The following is a 14,148-nucleotide window of genomic DNA, read 5'->3' as shown; positions in this document are numbered from 1 at the left end:
AGCAGGATGGGGCCGCCTACCGGCTTTGCTGCAGTCCACCAGGAAGGAGCTCTTCTGGCCCACGAATGCCTTCGAGAGCCCTGCGCCCTTGGAGGTCACCTTGCTGGCATCTGAGGATGCCTTGGGGATGGCACTATAGCAGGTCTCCGTTGAGGACCTGGTCACCGACTCTACCAGGATGGACGAGGTCTCATTGGCCAAGCCAGGGCTGACCAGGCGCTGGCCTAGGACATGGAAAGGAGGGAGGAGGACATGAATGGCCAGACCGAGTGTGTCTCTAAGCCAGAGGAAGCAAGTGCCCCCACACCCTAACACCTGAATCCCAAAACTACCACTCCCCTGTCTCACACCTACAATGTTTTCTAAAACCCCTTGGGGTCTCATCCCACACAACGAGGTTCCAGCTTTCTGAGCAAGTGGATGAGTCAGGCCTTGGCTGACAAGGCTAGGAAATCCACCCCCCCCCTCCCGCCCCACATAGCCCTGTGCCACCCGGTAGCATCCACACGTTTCCACTAGTATAAAGTACTCCATGTACTAGCAGTGTCAAAGTCTAGGAGCACATACACTATCAAAAATGATTCTCTCTGCACATGAGATGATTTTCCTACCCAAATTTCTAAGTTTTCTGCAATGAACCTATACCACCTACACAACAGTGAACGAAACAGAGACACACATGGGAAGAATTCACCATGACGCGTATAGTGGCTGCCTTGATGAGGGCTGTGAGGTGGTTTTACTGTTTGGTATTCTCTCCAACGTTCTGAAGGAGGCACATTTTTATAAATTTAGTAAAAACTTTTAATTATTTTTAAAGTGAAGGAAAACTAGGGCATTTTTTTCAGGCCCTGACCTGAAAATCTCAACTACATGAGATTCCAAATATGTAAACATTTTTTTTCTGTTACAGACAGAAACCATCTAATAACATGCTTCCTCAACTTCTCCCTTCCTGCTCTGCCTCCTTCTTTTGCAAATTTCAAACATGTACCACCCCATTCTACACGTCCTACCATTACAATCAGGATTCAAAGTAGATTCAATATACCTAAAATCATCCAGTTTCTACCATCAAACAGCCCTGTTGATATTCTGATGGGCGGGGAGATCATTTCAAGGGTGTTTGATTACCTGTCACCTTGGCCTTGAAAGGACTGCCCACGATGTGGTTGGGCCCACCATATTTGACACCGATCAGGTAGTTTCCAGGGGCCATAGGGGTATACATGACTTTGTACCCTTCTGGGGTCTCTTGGCAATCCATTTTAACCTTGGACGGGCCTTCGATGGTGACGGATAATGTCCCTGGCCCTGCTCGGGTGGTGTTAATGAAAAATTCAGACTGGATACCTAGGAGAAAGGAAGAGGGAATAAATACCATGTTGATGTTTTGGACCAATAATGGCAGTAGGGTTTGGGGAGCCCTCCAGGAGCACTGAAGCAGTCACAGAGGTACACACAGGATCCCTCAAACAGGGATCACCTTGGTAGCATAGGAACCCACAAGCACTAGCTCTGAACTCTTGGCACAGAGAACCTCAAGCCCTGGGGGTGGTAAGTCCCTTTCCAAGGTCCAGGCAGAAGCGTGGCTGACATTTCACCCACCGGCACCAACTGCCTGGACACCCAGTTCTGTCCTCTAGGCATGAGCAGTGGCCAAGGGTGAGAAGCCGGAGGGTCACTGTGAGCCTCAGGCACCTTCAGCTGCCAGGGCCCAACTCTGCCTCCAGGGCAGATCGGGAAGCGTGGGCCCTTCTGACCTTTCCTTTCTCCTCTGCATGGACTTGGAGAAGCCAAAGAGTCTGAGTGCCTTTTCCTTCCTCTACACACAGAAGGAGTGTCCAACCCATGGTCTCAGGCCGCATGAGGCCCTGGATGGCTAAGAATTGCGGCCCTATACAAAATCGCATTGTTGACTTAAAACATTATAAGATTTTTTTGTTTTTGTTTTTGTTAGTGTTTGTGTATTTCATCTGTGACCCAAGACAACTCTTCTTCTTCCATTGTGGCCCAGAGATGCCAAAAGGCTGGACACCCTTACAGGCTCTTTGACCCAGACACCATGCTGGAGACCGGAGCAGCCACTAGGATCTGTCACACACTCCCCAACCCCACTTTGCTGTGAATAACACCAGCAACAAGAACAGGACCAACACAGCAGCTGCTGCTAACTGAGCACCACTGGCAGCATTCAGGCTCCAGATCCTGTGCTAACAAAGGACTCTGAGGCTCAGGTAGGGGCAGACACTTGCTAGTCAGAGCTACAAATCGGCAAGTAGAGCGGGGATATGAACAAGACTGTGTGGCTCTGGAGCCCAGGCCCATCTCTTGGCCACTGGATGGATGGTGTGGCTGCCTTGGATGCCCTAACTGCAACCCGGGGACACCCTACCTCTTGCCTGGCCCATGAGGACCTCCTGCATAGACATCTGAATCACGACAGCAGGAAACTGTGCAGGAGTGCCAACCGATGACCACGCCAGTATTCCTGCCTAAGCCCAAGTCCCTGCAAAAGGCCCCTCCCTCTAGGTTCTCTCCAGTCCACAGGGGGGTCAAGCTGGTCTGTTGGGGCCGCTGGGGAGTGGGCTCAGACACCAGCTGGATGCTTGTTACAGTGCCCTCTATGGTGCATCCCTGGCATAGCAGCCCTATCCAGGCTATGCTACTTCCAGAGCCCTGGACGGGCCCCAGCTGGGAACTATTCTGGTTTAATTATAGCTCCTAGACCAGAGAAAGAATTATTGTTCTGGTTATCAATAAAACAAAGGAGCTGCTATCATCCAACTCCCAAACACAACCCAGCTGTTTCTGCAAGCTCCTGAGGCTCTCATCTCATCTCCAACCCCACCCCATTTCAACCCTGCATCTGAACTGCAACCTAGAGGCCCCTCAACAGCCGCTGCTGCTGCAGTGGGTGTGTGGGAAGGGTGGGTGGCAAAGCGCACAGGACAGCATTCCCAGGAGATAGCTGCAATACAATGATGTGGAAAGGTATTTTTATTTTATTTTTAGATTTTATTTATTTATTTTTAGAGGGAGGGGAAGGGAGAAAGAGAGAGAAACATCGATGTGTGGTTGCCTCTCACACGCCCCCTATGGGGGACCTGGCCCACAACCCAGGCTGGGTTGTGCCCTGACTGGGAATCGAACCGCTGACCCTTTGGTTCTCAAGCTAGCACTCAATCAATCTTTTCAGCAGGGGTGAAAGGTATTTTTAAAGGGAAGATGAGAAGACCTGGATGCTGTGGAAAGAAGCCCTGCCCTTTTTAACAAGCTGCTCCACTCCTGAGAAAAATCAGTTCCTCCTGGGAGGGCCCAAAAGGCAGGGAAGATACTGTGGGAAAAGGGAAATAAGGAATTAGAGGATGAGAGCTACCTGGAACAACTTGCTAGGTGCGCTCCCTCACTATTCCCATTCGACAGGAAGGAAGTCCCACAGCCAGAGAATGGCAAAACAGGATTTAAACATGAGGTCTGTCCAACGCGGAGCTGACACACTTGCCTGAGAGGACGGGGGAAGAATGCACACACAGAAGCCCCCCTCACCACTGTCTCCCCTGGAATCACTGACACCCCAAACATGTTGGGGCACCCTGAGCGTGTAGCTGAGCTCCTATGGGTGGAATGTGTGCGTAAGGCAGCCCTCTCCATCTTTAAAGTGGGTGAGGAAGGAAGGAGGCTCTTCCGTTCATGCACGTTGGGGTTCCTGGAGCATTCTGTCAGGAAAACTGCTCTTCCCTCCCAGAGAGTCTCGAACTCCTTGGTCTAACTCCTGACCTCTCTACTCCTCTGTAGGAGAGTCCCACCCCAAATTCTCCACATGCCCCTGCCCCAAAACCTGCAGAAGAGACCATTTAAAGCTCCAGCCAAGAGATACAGCAGGTCCACCCATAAAAACACATGGAAGTTTGCTTTGTTGCGAAGGTCAGGATGCCAAGCCCTGCGGCAGCCGAGCACAGACACCTTTTCATTCCATGCACACTACAGCTGTGTAATCTTGGGATGGATGTTTGGGAAAAGGCTTGGGAGCAGGAGGGCTAGAAAAACAAGAGGCCTTCCCCTTGACAAGAGCAATATTTACACAGGGTTTGAAACAGGCATGCTCTGTACTTCTCCCTCCTAGTTGGGACTCTCCCTGCAAGATCAGCTCCTCACAGCAGCATCCAGTGCTTGCAAAGCACAGCCCAAGAAGGCCTGTGAACAGCCAAGAGGAAGCACAGAGGCCCCCACTACAGCAGGTGTGACCCAGCAGGAGGCTGTTGGCTGCTGGCAGCTGCAGGAGACCTCAGTGGCTGCTGTGGGGCCTGGACCAAGGCCTGCTGTGGCTCCAAGCACCAGGAGGACCCCATCTGGGTTTCGATGGTGGGTGGCTTGCCAGGGGCCAAATGCTTACACTACTGCCTGGGAAATGTTCCAGGGCAGCTGTGGGGAGAGGGGCCTGATTTGTAACCCCACCACCACCACAAAGTGGGCCAGGGAGCAGGGTACAGGCTTGGAGGTTGTGGACCTGGGCTGATTCCTGGTTCTGCCCTCTTCCAGCTCATTAAGCTTTGGGGAGGGACTCAACCTTGCTGAGTGTTACTTTTCTCATCGGTAAAATGGACCGAGTTCAGTGTGGGGCCAGATGGGCTGGGTGAGTCCAGAAGCACTCACAGCACTTCCATGGGTGGTTTTGCTGAGGGCCAGAGTCCCAGATGGCACATCAGTGCGTCAAGTCATTTCTGCACCTGGGGAAGGCACCTCAGCCATTCAGGACACCTACTCCCCAAGTAACCATGGCCACTCATCCCCCAGCCAGGGGGAGGTGGTTCTGCCTTGTTGCATTCACTGCATTGGGGAAGACATACACAAGGGCCTCGAGGTCAAAACTGGGACTGGGCAGCCTTCCTGAGAGCTGCCCAAAGTAACACCCATATGCAAATGGTGTCCCAGTGAGCCCACGTCTGTGGACTTTGCCTGCAGAGAAGCGTAAGTGGACAAGCTCCTCACCCTGGCACTGTCCACAATGGTGACACACGGGACACCACCTGATGTCCACCTCTAGGCTCACCATCTGAACACTGCCTGCAGCTATGACAAGGGGCAGATCTGTGTTTTGACATGGGAAATTCTTCAAGATGTCAAGTGCAAATAGCAAGCTGTACAACAATATATGCCTTAACATTATTTCTGTGAAAGTAAAGCAAACCCACAGTATATATCTATGTTTCTAGTGAACCAACTAGCTAAGCAACCAAGTGACCAAGAAGGAACACTCACAAAGAGACAATCCCAAGGGCCTCCCTGAATGGTTAGCCATTTCTTCCTGGACCAGATGGAGGGAGGGAGAGAGGGAGGAGCCTCAAAGAGATGGAATAAGTTTCACTTTACATTCTTCCTCACTGCCTAAATTTTTCACAGTCGAATGTGTCCCATCTGTAGCAAAGGTTAAAAATAAACTATAATGAGTCCTAAAACTTCCTGATTCTTCAACCGTTTCAGTCTTTTCTCTTCCTCCATTAGAATCAGAGAATAAAAAGAGGAGACAGACCGTGACAGGTCTTGTTGCCAATTCAATGTGTTTCTGGGAGTCTGGGGGCCACTAACGGCCCCGACAGGTAGGGCTCTCCCAGGAGGCCCATTACATGCATCATGAATTCTGTGCAGGCGAAGAAACCCTCAAAATGAATGATGCTGTGATGTATTCCCTCACTGTAATGTAAGCATTCCAGCACAAAGTCAAAGAAAAACAGCTTAAACACAACAAACAGAAATGAGGTCTGAGAGCCTCCAAGTGTACCTTATCTGAGTGTCCCTGGGGACAGCACAGACAAGGCTTGGAGACTGTCACCTGGTTCTGTCCCTGAGGCTGGCTCAGTTGAAGACGAGAGGTAGAGGTAGTATGTTACCTGTGGTGCCCCCTTCAAGTCCTGCGCCATATGCAGACACCAGGGCCGGGTTCCCTGCTTGTCCAGGCTCCCCGACGCGCACTTTGAAGGGGCTTCCAACCACATGGCTCCCGTTGAACTTGACGTCGATTGTGTGGACACCATTCTCATGGGGGATGAAGCGAACAGCGTACTTATCTGGGAGAGTGAGCAAAAGCACAAAGTAAAGCGGGCAAATGGACACCACTGAGTGAGGTGAGGACAAAAGACAGGAAGCCAACCTAACACGGCCAATTTTAAATCTTTAATAAGACAACAGCTCTCCTGGAAGCCTGGCACCCGACAGGTTGGATTTCAAAACCAGATGGGCCTGTGTGTCCTCAGTCAGCCCTTCGGGAAATGCATCCAAATTTCAGGTTCTGTTTAATTCTCTGTGGCCTCTGCCTCAGAAGAACGTGTCTTTTATGAAAAGCTTACTCCTCACAAAATTTCTTTACTTGGTCACTTGAAGGGGAAGAGGGTGGTTCCAGCTGGGGCTAACACTGGAACATCCTTAGTTTAGCTCCAAGCAAGCAACTGACCCCAACGGAACAGCCAGGTTTCTCACCTTTGAGTTTGGGTCACAGCATGTGGCAGCATAACAGGCTAACTGAAATGGACACCTAGAATATCCATCTAGCGAACACCACTTGACCACCCCTTCCTCCTTGAAGCACTCACCTGGAACACAGGCAGTCTGTTCTTCTCCCTCCCTACTTACCATTCACCCATTCAGAACTTTCGTCCCCCAAAGCTCCACCCAAACCCTCTTCTCTCCTCCTCTGGTACTCTCTCATGCAACTGCCCACCCCACACCCTTCAACACTGCACTTCCCCCCACTGTCCCAAGCCAGGTACCCAATTCTCCTCCCTTAAAGCCAATCTGTTTCAAGGGAAGGTGACCCCACCCCCACATCAGGTATGACACTTGACTGGATCAACCTAATAGGGTGGGGGGAGAGCCCTCTTTCCCCAAGCCATCAATTAGGACATGGCATCTAGCCATAGGAAGTGACTTAAAAACAGGCATGTGTGTTCAGTGTTTGGTGAGACAGGAGACCTCTGAAAAAGGAGAATCTCAGACTTCTGAGAAAGATTCTTGAGGACAGGATGTCTCTCTTGCTTGGTGTGGTGTGAAGATGGGAAACCTGGGGCTGCTGCAGCCATCTTGTCACCAAGAGGAAGGCCAGTCTCAGAGTGAGGTTCACAAAGCAGAAGGAGCAGAGGCATTTAGGGCTCTGCCTCAATTGTGGCTGAAGCCCACCTTAGGCCCTGAATCTTCCAGTCATGTAGAATTAACAGACTCCTTTATTGTGTGAGTTAGCTTCAGTTGGGTGTACTATAATTTTTTTATTATTATTTTTAAAATCATTGTTCAAATAGAGTTTTCTCCTTTTTACTCCCAATCCAAAGGTGTACTATAATTTTTAACCAACAGCATGCTGGCGGTCTGATACGAAACTTCACTTGCTGACTAAATCCCAATGGCTCTAGAATTCTATTCAACATCCTTATTTGGATATCTGGAAAACACTTCAAAACTCCCCAGAAGGCCTTGACCAGTCCTCCCCCTTCCATGCCTGGCTAGCCCTTGTTTTGCTACTGCGTCATCCTCTTTCTCCAAACTACATGTAAACTTTCTGAATTCACTTGCATTCCCCTATGGCCAGTTGGTCACCAAGTGTTTTAGTTCTCTGGCCTCGAGCTCCCCTCCCCATTTCTAATGCTGCCGGCTCATGTTATTCTCTCAAATGGACACTCTGGGAGCATCAGCTTGCCACTCTGCCTTTCAGTTATGTTAGCACATTCTCTCTAATACGGTCAGACTTAAACCAAGATCTCGTCGGAGCCCCCATCCCCCACATTTTTGCCTTTTGAGGCTCCTTTCTGCCCTTTCCCCCTCTGTCCAGTGGGAGAAAGACATCAAAATGCTAACCCACGTCCTTGATCTCTACCCTCACTATACATGTAGCAGGACACACGGCAAATACCCAATAAGGGTGGTGATCAAAGGGCTCTTCCTCAAGCCTTAGAGCCCACAGTCAGGTCACTTCCTTTGAGAAGCCCTCCTGACCTTGCCAAGGCAGAAACCATTTTCCTTTCCTGTTCTAACCATCTTCACCACTTGGTTCTGAATCTTCCTGTGGTATCGGTGATCACAGAGGGTCCTCACCGGTGTACTGAGGGTGTGTGGCCAGGTCCTTACTCGACTCTGAGCTCCTCTTTGAGGGCAGGAATCCTGTCTTCCTCAGCCTTACCTTCCTGCTAAGTCTCTGGCACTTAATAAATGTTCACTGGCAAAATGTCTCATTAAAATTGATTGATATCATAGAATTCCATATATCAAGGCAGCAGGGAAGAAAGTCTTATGCTTTTAAGCATTCTGGAGACCCAGATTCTCTTTCAGATTTAAAGATAAACATCAACTGATCTTTCCCTGAGAGTAAAGTCAGGTCAGAGTGTAAGACTTATTCATGTGATAAGTTCAACAATACAATAAAAATGGGTAAGATTTTGTTAAAATAGGAGAAAATCATAATGACTGTAATGTGAAAGGGATCTGAAAACAACAGAAAATAAGCAGTGTTTGTAAAAAATAAAAAAGAAGAAAAGAAAAGAAAGAAGAAAAAGAAAAAGCGTGGATATTAATTCCAAAGTGTCCCCCTGTCTGTTCTGGCAATGTTTACACCCTAATTTATGAAACACTGCCTGGGAACAACAGCAGAGGGAATTCGAAGGCTTGCTGGCCTTGGTGAGGCCGACTAGTCCTCTGTCAAGGTGCACGCTGGCGGAAACCTTCCCAGAGTGCTGTGTGGGGAGAGTGCACGCCCTGCCTCCTGCTTACCTGGCTCCAGCTCAGACACGTGGCATTCCTCCACGGCTCCAGAGGGGCTGTGCACCTTTGCATCAATCTTTCCTTTTGCCCCATTCAGCCTTATAGCAAAGGAGGCTGGCTGGTTAACCTTTAATCCCGATTCCTGAGAATTTAATATATTAGACAAGGTTACGGCTCTCGGATTCCCACTTAGTGGCACACGCTGACCTGGGGACAGTGCTCATGCAAATAGGCCCAGCATGTCTCTATCCACATCCAACAGCAGCGGTGGCTCGTTCCACATTTCTAGCATCAAATATAAGAAAGCAGAGGCACGTATCTGCATGGTCTTCTACCCAATCTGTCTTGACTCAAGGCTGGAAGAGGTTACTGGGTTTGGAGACTTGAGACATCTTGATCAATAGGACTATTGTTTCAGCATCCCAAACAAGTCATCAGTTAGATAGATAGATAGATAGATAGATAGATAGATAGATAGATAAGCCCTCCGCCCTTAGGAGGAGCCTGGGAACTGACAAAACCATACACTCAAGTAATATGAACAAAGTTTTATAGCACAGCTATTTTTTTAATCTGGGGAGTAGGAATGGAGAGAACTTTTAATGAACTTGTGAAGGGTTACACATGCAAGGGAAGTGGTTGGTACTGCACAGTGGTTACGAATCAGCAGGACCGGGGTTACTCTCATTTCCTCGCCATATAACTAAGTTGTTTAACCTCAATCAGCCTCAGTCTCTTCATATACAAAATGGGCAGCTGTGAGGATGAAATGAAGTTATGCAAAGTATTCAGCACAATGCTGTGCCCATTCATAGAAAGGCCAAAAAATGTCAGCTTATTACTAACTGTTGATGTGCATTTTGAAGTTGTCTATACCCCTAAGGAAAAAGAAAAGAGAGAGAGCAGTATAACTCCTGTTCTGCAGTGGATCAGTTTCACTCCATGCTTTGTCTTGGAAACTACAGCCTCTCTGGGAGGAAGGGATTAGAAATTTAGGTGCTTAAGATGTTTTAAGATCAGCCAGTCCCAAACAGCAGCATTTTACAAGTCAGCAGTTTTGACATAAACTTGATTGGACAGCCACTGCTCAGATAACACTGACGCAGCAGGGTTCACACTTCATGTGCAATCAAAGCACCCAGAGGTCTTGTTAAAATGCACGTTCTGATGCAGCAGGTCTGGGAAGGAGCCTGGGATTCTAGTAAGTTCTCAGGCGATGTCAAGACCACTGGTCCAAGGCCCACATCTCAGAAGCAAGGCACTGAGGTTGTGCTGCCCAGTTCAGTGTTCACCGGCCACATGCGGCTGTATATACTGTATATTTAAATTTAAATTTAAATCAATTACAATAAAATACTTAAAATTCAGTTCCTCAGTTACACTAGCTGCATTTCAAAGAGAAGATGTGGGTCATTTCCATTGTTGCAGAACATTCTACTAGACTGTATAGTCCTAGAGGTCATAGACCAAATTCAAAATTAAGGAGTCTTTGATCGCCAGATCGGCCCCATCCCACCACCCCCTCATCCTCCAAATGGCCAGCCGACTCCAATTTTCTAAAAAGCCTCAAAAGCAAGACAAAACAATACATGCCTCTCTTCCCTAACAGACACCAGATGTTGCTGTGCAGGGCTCCAGTAAATTGTCGATAAATAATTTACATATCACTCGGCATCAAGTGACCGGGGCAGAACAGGGGACAAAGCTCACACACTGGTTGCTCCTCCTTCACGGATACACAGTCTGCTGCACACTTATTTAAATATTTATGACCAAACTGTGCCGAGAGGACTCCACAGAAAACTTTGTTGCAGAGGATTCCTGCAAACCAGCTCCCTTCAGACAGAAATGGCTACGTTACCTGAATCCGCTTGCCGCTAAATCCTAAAGAGGGAGATAAACACCTCGGAAGATCCGAAAGAGATCTTCGAGATGCATGAAAGCAGCTCTGTGCTTTCAACAAATGCTGGGTTTATCTCCCTCCACAGGTTTTAGCTGAGTTGGCCACAAAAGGAAGTCCTGTTAAGAAGCCTTTAAATGAAACACAAGAAACACATCTATACCACAGTGACCAGTCAGCCCCTGGTACTCTCCAGATGAGGCCCCTTCAATCTGTGGACCCTGGTCCCACCGCAATTTCTGTTCAGGCTCCCATGTTCGGAAGAACTAGCAGTACCAGTTCCGCTAGGGGTGGGGTTAAAATCTCAAATGTAAACCAAGTGTAGGAACTAGGTCCACTGATGTCAGCCATCTGGGTCATGAGTCTGGGTTTCAATCAGTTCAGGATTTTCAAAAGCTGGGAGGCAGTTAAAGGCTATTTAGAAACCCTTTTAACCAGAAATCATATATTGAGATTCTGGTGTTATTCCACAACTGAACTGCCACTCCTGATTCAGACACCTAATTATTTTTCAGTGTCCTGAGCAAAGACCCAAAGGCAACTCTGAATGGTTCTCAGTTTGGCTGATGGCTCCAATGCAACCTTGATTTCAGTGACCTATTTAAAACAGGAGGTAAAGTTGCATTTCCTGGCATTGCAATAGGTTGGACTATGTGACCACTTGCCACAAAGCCCAGGTGGGGACTAAGGAGACCACAGTTAAGACCACATGTTCTGGAGCACAAAGACCTCACTGAGTCTCATACTAGCTGGTTTCTGGTAGCCATAACCTCTCTGTACCTCAGATTTTCCATCTTTAAAATGGGATCAAGAGAAACCCACTGACCAGGTGGTTGCAAGGATTTAATGAGGTAACACTGATAACGTTCTTAGCCAAGTGCCTTGCACACTTATTACAAACAAATCATCAAAATAAAATAAAACACAATTGACTTCCTTGAGGGAAAAGAAGCCAATAATTGAAGGCTAACATCACTGGACAAATAGTTTGTTCTAAAAGCTCTCCTTATCCCTTAACCAATTATTAACAGGCCTCCTTTGTTTCTCTTGAGTAAATATTTAAAAAACAAACTTGTCCCCAAACACTGAGGTGTTTTATTGACTGTGGCTCTGTTTTGCTTCCCCAACTGTCTCCTGTCTTAATGTGTGGGGAGCTGACTCTGCCAAGGGAATGGTCCCCCACAATGGGCAGCAGCTGTGGTTAAGATGGGCTGGGACCCTCGGCACCAAAGGGGATTGAAGTGGCCTCAAGAGTCCAGGGTCTCACTGGTTGGCCTGTGGCCAAGGAAATGGATGCTTCCTTGCGTCTCACCTGAAGGCTCATAACAGTAAGGCGGCGGGCGTCGTCAGAGGGTGCGATGACTGGCACCAGGTAGGGACTTTCGGGGATGTGCTCATCATTAAACTTGATAGATACCTCGTAGTTACCTGTGGGGACAAGAAAGCCCCATCATTTCAGAGATTCCAGGAAGATGGCTACAGTGAGGCCTCCTGCTTCTTTTTACGTAGCATGAAAATGCCTTCTGAGAGACCCTGCCCTCACCGTGGCCATGGCTGCTTGGTTTAGGGCCGGTGGCCTGGCTCAGACCGGGCCAATATGATTTTCTTAGTTGGGCAAAGGCAGAGATTCTGAACTGGCATCTACAGGGACCCTGAAGGGCCTCTGTATAGAACTCAGGAGATCCATAAAACTTGAATTGGAAAAAATTACATCTTTGCACTCACTCAACCTCTACCTGAAATTTTGCATTTCTTTTCTTTAGAAATGTTGACAAGAAACTACAGCACATTGAAAGTACTTGTGACTTTGTCACCAATAAAGTTCATATTGTTTTACAGTTTTTCATACACCTTGATGTATCATTTATACTCATCATTATTTTGAAATTAAAGTAGTTAACAGGCCACCACCGCATTTTAGACTTAATGTGTCAATGAAGATGTGCACACCTTCTTAGGTTACACATTTGTCCCTGTAAGGTTTTGATAATGACACTATAATATAATTGATTTCTTTTATAATCCAATGTAATTTATATTATGTATTTCAAAACATTGTCCTGAGAACGGTCCCCACAGGCTTTAAATGCCAAAGGAGTCCATGGTACAAAGCGTTAAAGACTCCTGCTTGAGGGAGTGCAGGTGCTAAGCTAAGTAAGGCCCCTCTTTGGGGCAGCAACCCTAGCCAGTGGCCAAGGTTGGGCACAGAGGCTGGTCGGTGGAAAGAATGAATGAACCAGCTGAATAAAAGCACAAGGCAGCCAGATTTCTAGGAGGTGCTCCCATGTGCCCATACAGATAAACTTCTCTTTTACTTGAGCTAGCTCAGTGGGCTTATGTTCCTTACAACCTAACCACCCCCAAACAAAAAAATGTCGGTTCTTGAATACATACCAGGTTCTTGGGCAATATAAGACACACCGCATGATCCATTTTTATGGTCATCGAATGTAATCTCAGCCTTACTGGGGCCTTCCACAGCAATGGAGAGGCCGCCTGCGCCTGCTTCTCGGGTCCAGATGCTGAACTCAGCTGAGACAAAGAAACACCTGCTTAGTGACTGAGCCTGGTAGAGGGTCCTCTTCTTGCCCAAACCTGCAGTGCTTGGTCACTTCTACAGATGGCCCTTTTTCCTCTTTCCCTGACCCCGGCAGAACCCAAGCAGGGGCATGGCTGACGTTTCCTAGGTACCACCCATGACCATAGTACATTCATGGAATATTGGGCATCTTTTTTAGTATTTATTTATTTTTAGAGAGAGGGGAAGGGAGGGAGAAAGAGAGGGAGAGAAACATCAGTGTGAGAGAGAAACACCTATTGGCTGCCTCTTGTACTTGCTCTGACCAGGGACCAAATCCGAACCTAGGCATGTGCCCTGACTGGGAATCAAACCTGTAACCTTTCACTTTGCAGGATGACACCCAATCAACTTCAGCACATCAGTCAAGGCAATATTGGGCATCTTTTGAATATACCCAAATCAAGCCAGATGAAGATAAGAATGTTTAATTTTGTCCCCACAGGCCTCCCACTAGCAACCACCACTTGTAGGGACCTTCACAATAGGTTTTGTGGAAATCTAGCATGTTCCACAGAACATCAGCCCTGCAAGATGCTCTGGAAACAGCTTGATGATTCTGCTCCCCTCTTCTCCAAAACTCACCACGTGGTAACTAATTAGAGGGTCGTAGGAGTCCATCAGTAAGAAACTCATTTACACCCTGGCTGGCGTAGCTCAGTGGATTGAGCGTGGGCTGTGAACCAAAGTGTCACAGGTTTGATTCCCAGTCAGGGCACATGCCTGGGTTGCAGGCCATGACCCCCAGCAACCGCACATTGATGTTTCGCTCTCTCTCTCTTTCTCCCTCCCTTCCCTCTCTAAAAATAAATAAATAAAATCTTAGAAAGAAACTCATTTACCATTGGGTAAATGAGCAATTCCAGAATGCATTTACCAGAGAAGTCTTATTTTAAAGAATGCCCCTTAAACCATCCATCAGAAT

The 14,148-nt window shown here is 47.8% G+C and overlaps 1 protein-coding gene across 4 annotated transcripts in view; it reads right to left on the bottom strand.

The window, feature by feature from the left end:
* FLNB (filamin B) overlaps positions 1-14,148 on the bottom strand; it is a 140,672-nt gene that overhangs the window by 2,511 nt on the left and 124,013 nt on the right. For all 4 annotated transcript variants that reach the window (XM_045832522.1, XM_045832524.1, XM_045832521.1 and 1 more), the window contains 6 exons: positions 13,040-13,177; positions 11,958-12,073; positions 8,755-8,887; positions 5,892-6,068; positions 1,135-1,353; positions 21-224 (listed from right to left, as the gene is read on the bottom strand). In XM_045832522.1, coding sequence (XP_045688478.1) covers positions 21-224; positions 1,135-1,353; positions 5,892-6,068; positions 8,755-8,887; positions 11,958-12,073; positions 13,040-13,177 — 987 coding nt within the window. The remainder of the gene's footprint in view (positions 1-20; positions 225-1,134; positions 1,354-5,891; positions 6,069-8,754; positions 8,888-11,957; positions 12,074-13,039; positions 13,178-14,148) is intronic.

This window comes from Phyllostomus hastatus, unplaced genomic scaffold (assembly GCF_019186645.2).
Source record: "Phyllostomus hastatus isolate PE091 unplaced genomic scaffold, TTU_PhHast_1.1 phas_contig_16, whole genome shotgun sequence".
Lineage (NCBI taxonomy): Eukaryota > Metazoa > Chordata > Mammalia > Chiroptera > Phyllostomidae > Phyllostomus > Phyllostomus hastatus.
This window is presented reverse-complemented; position numbering and strand designations above follow the sequence as displayed.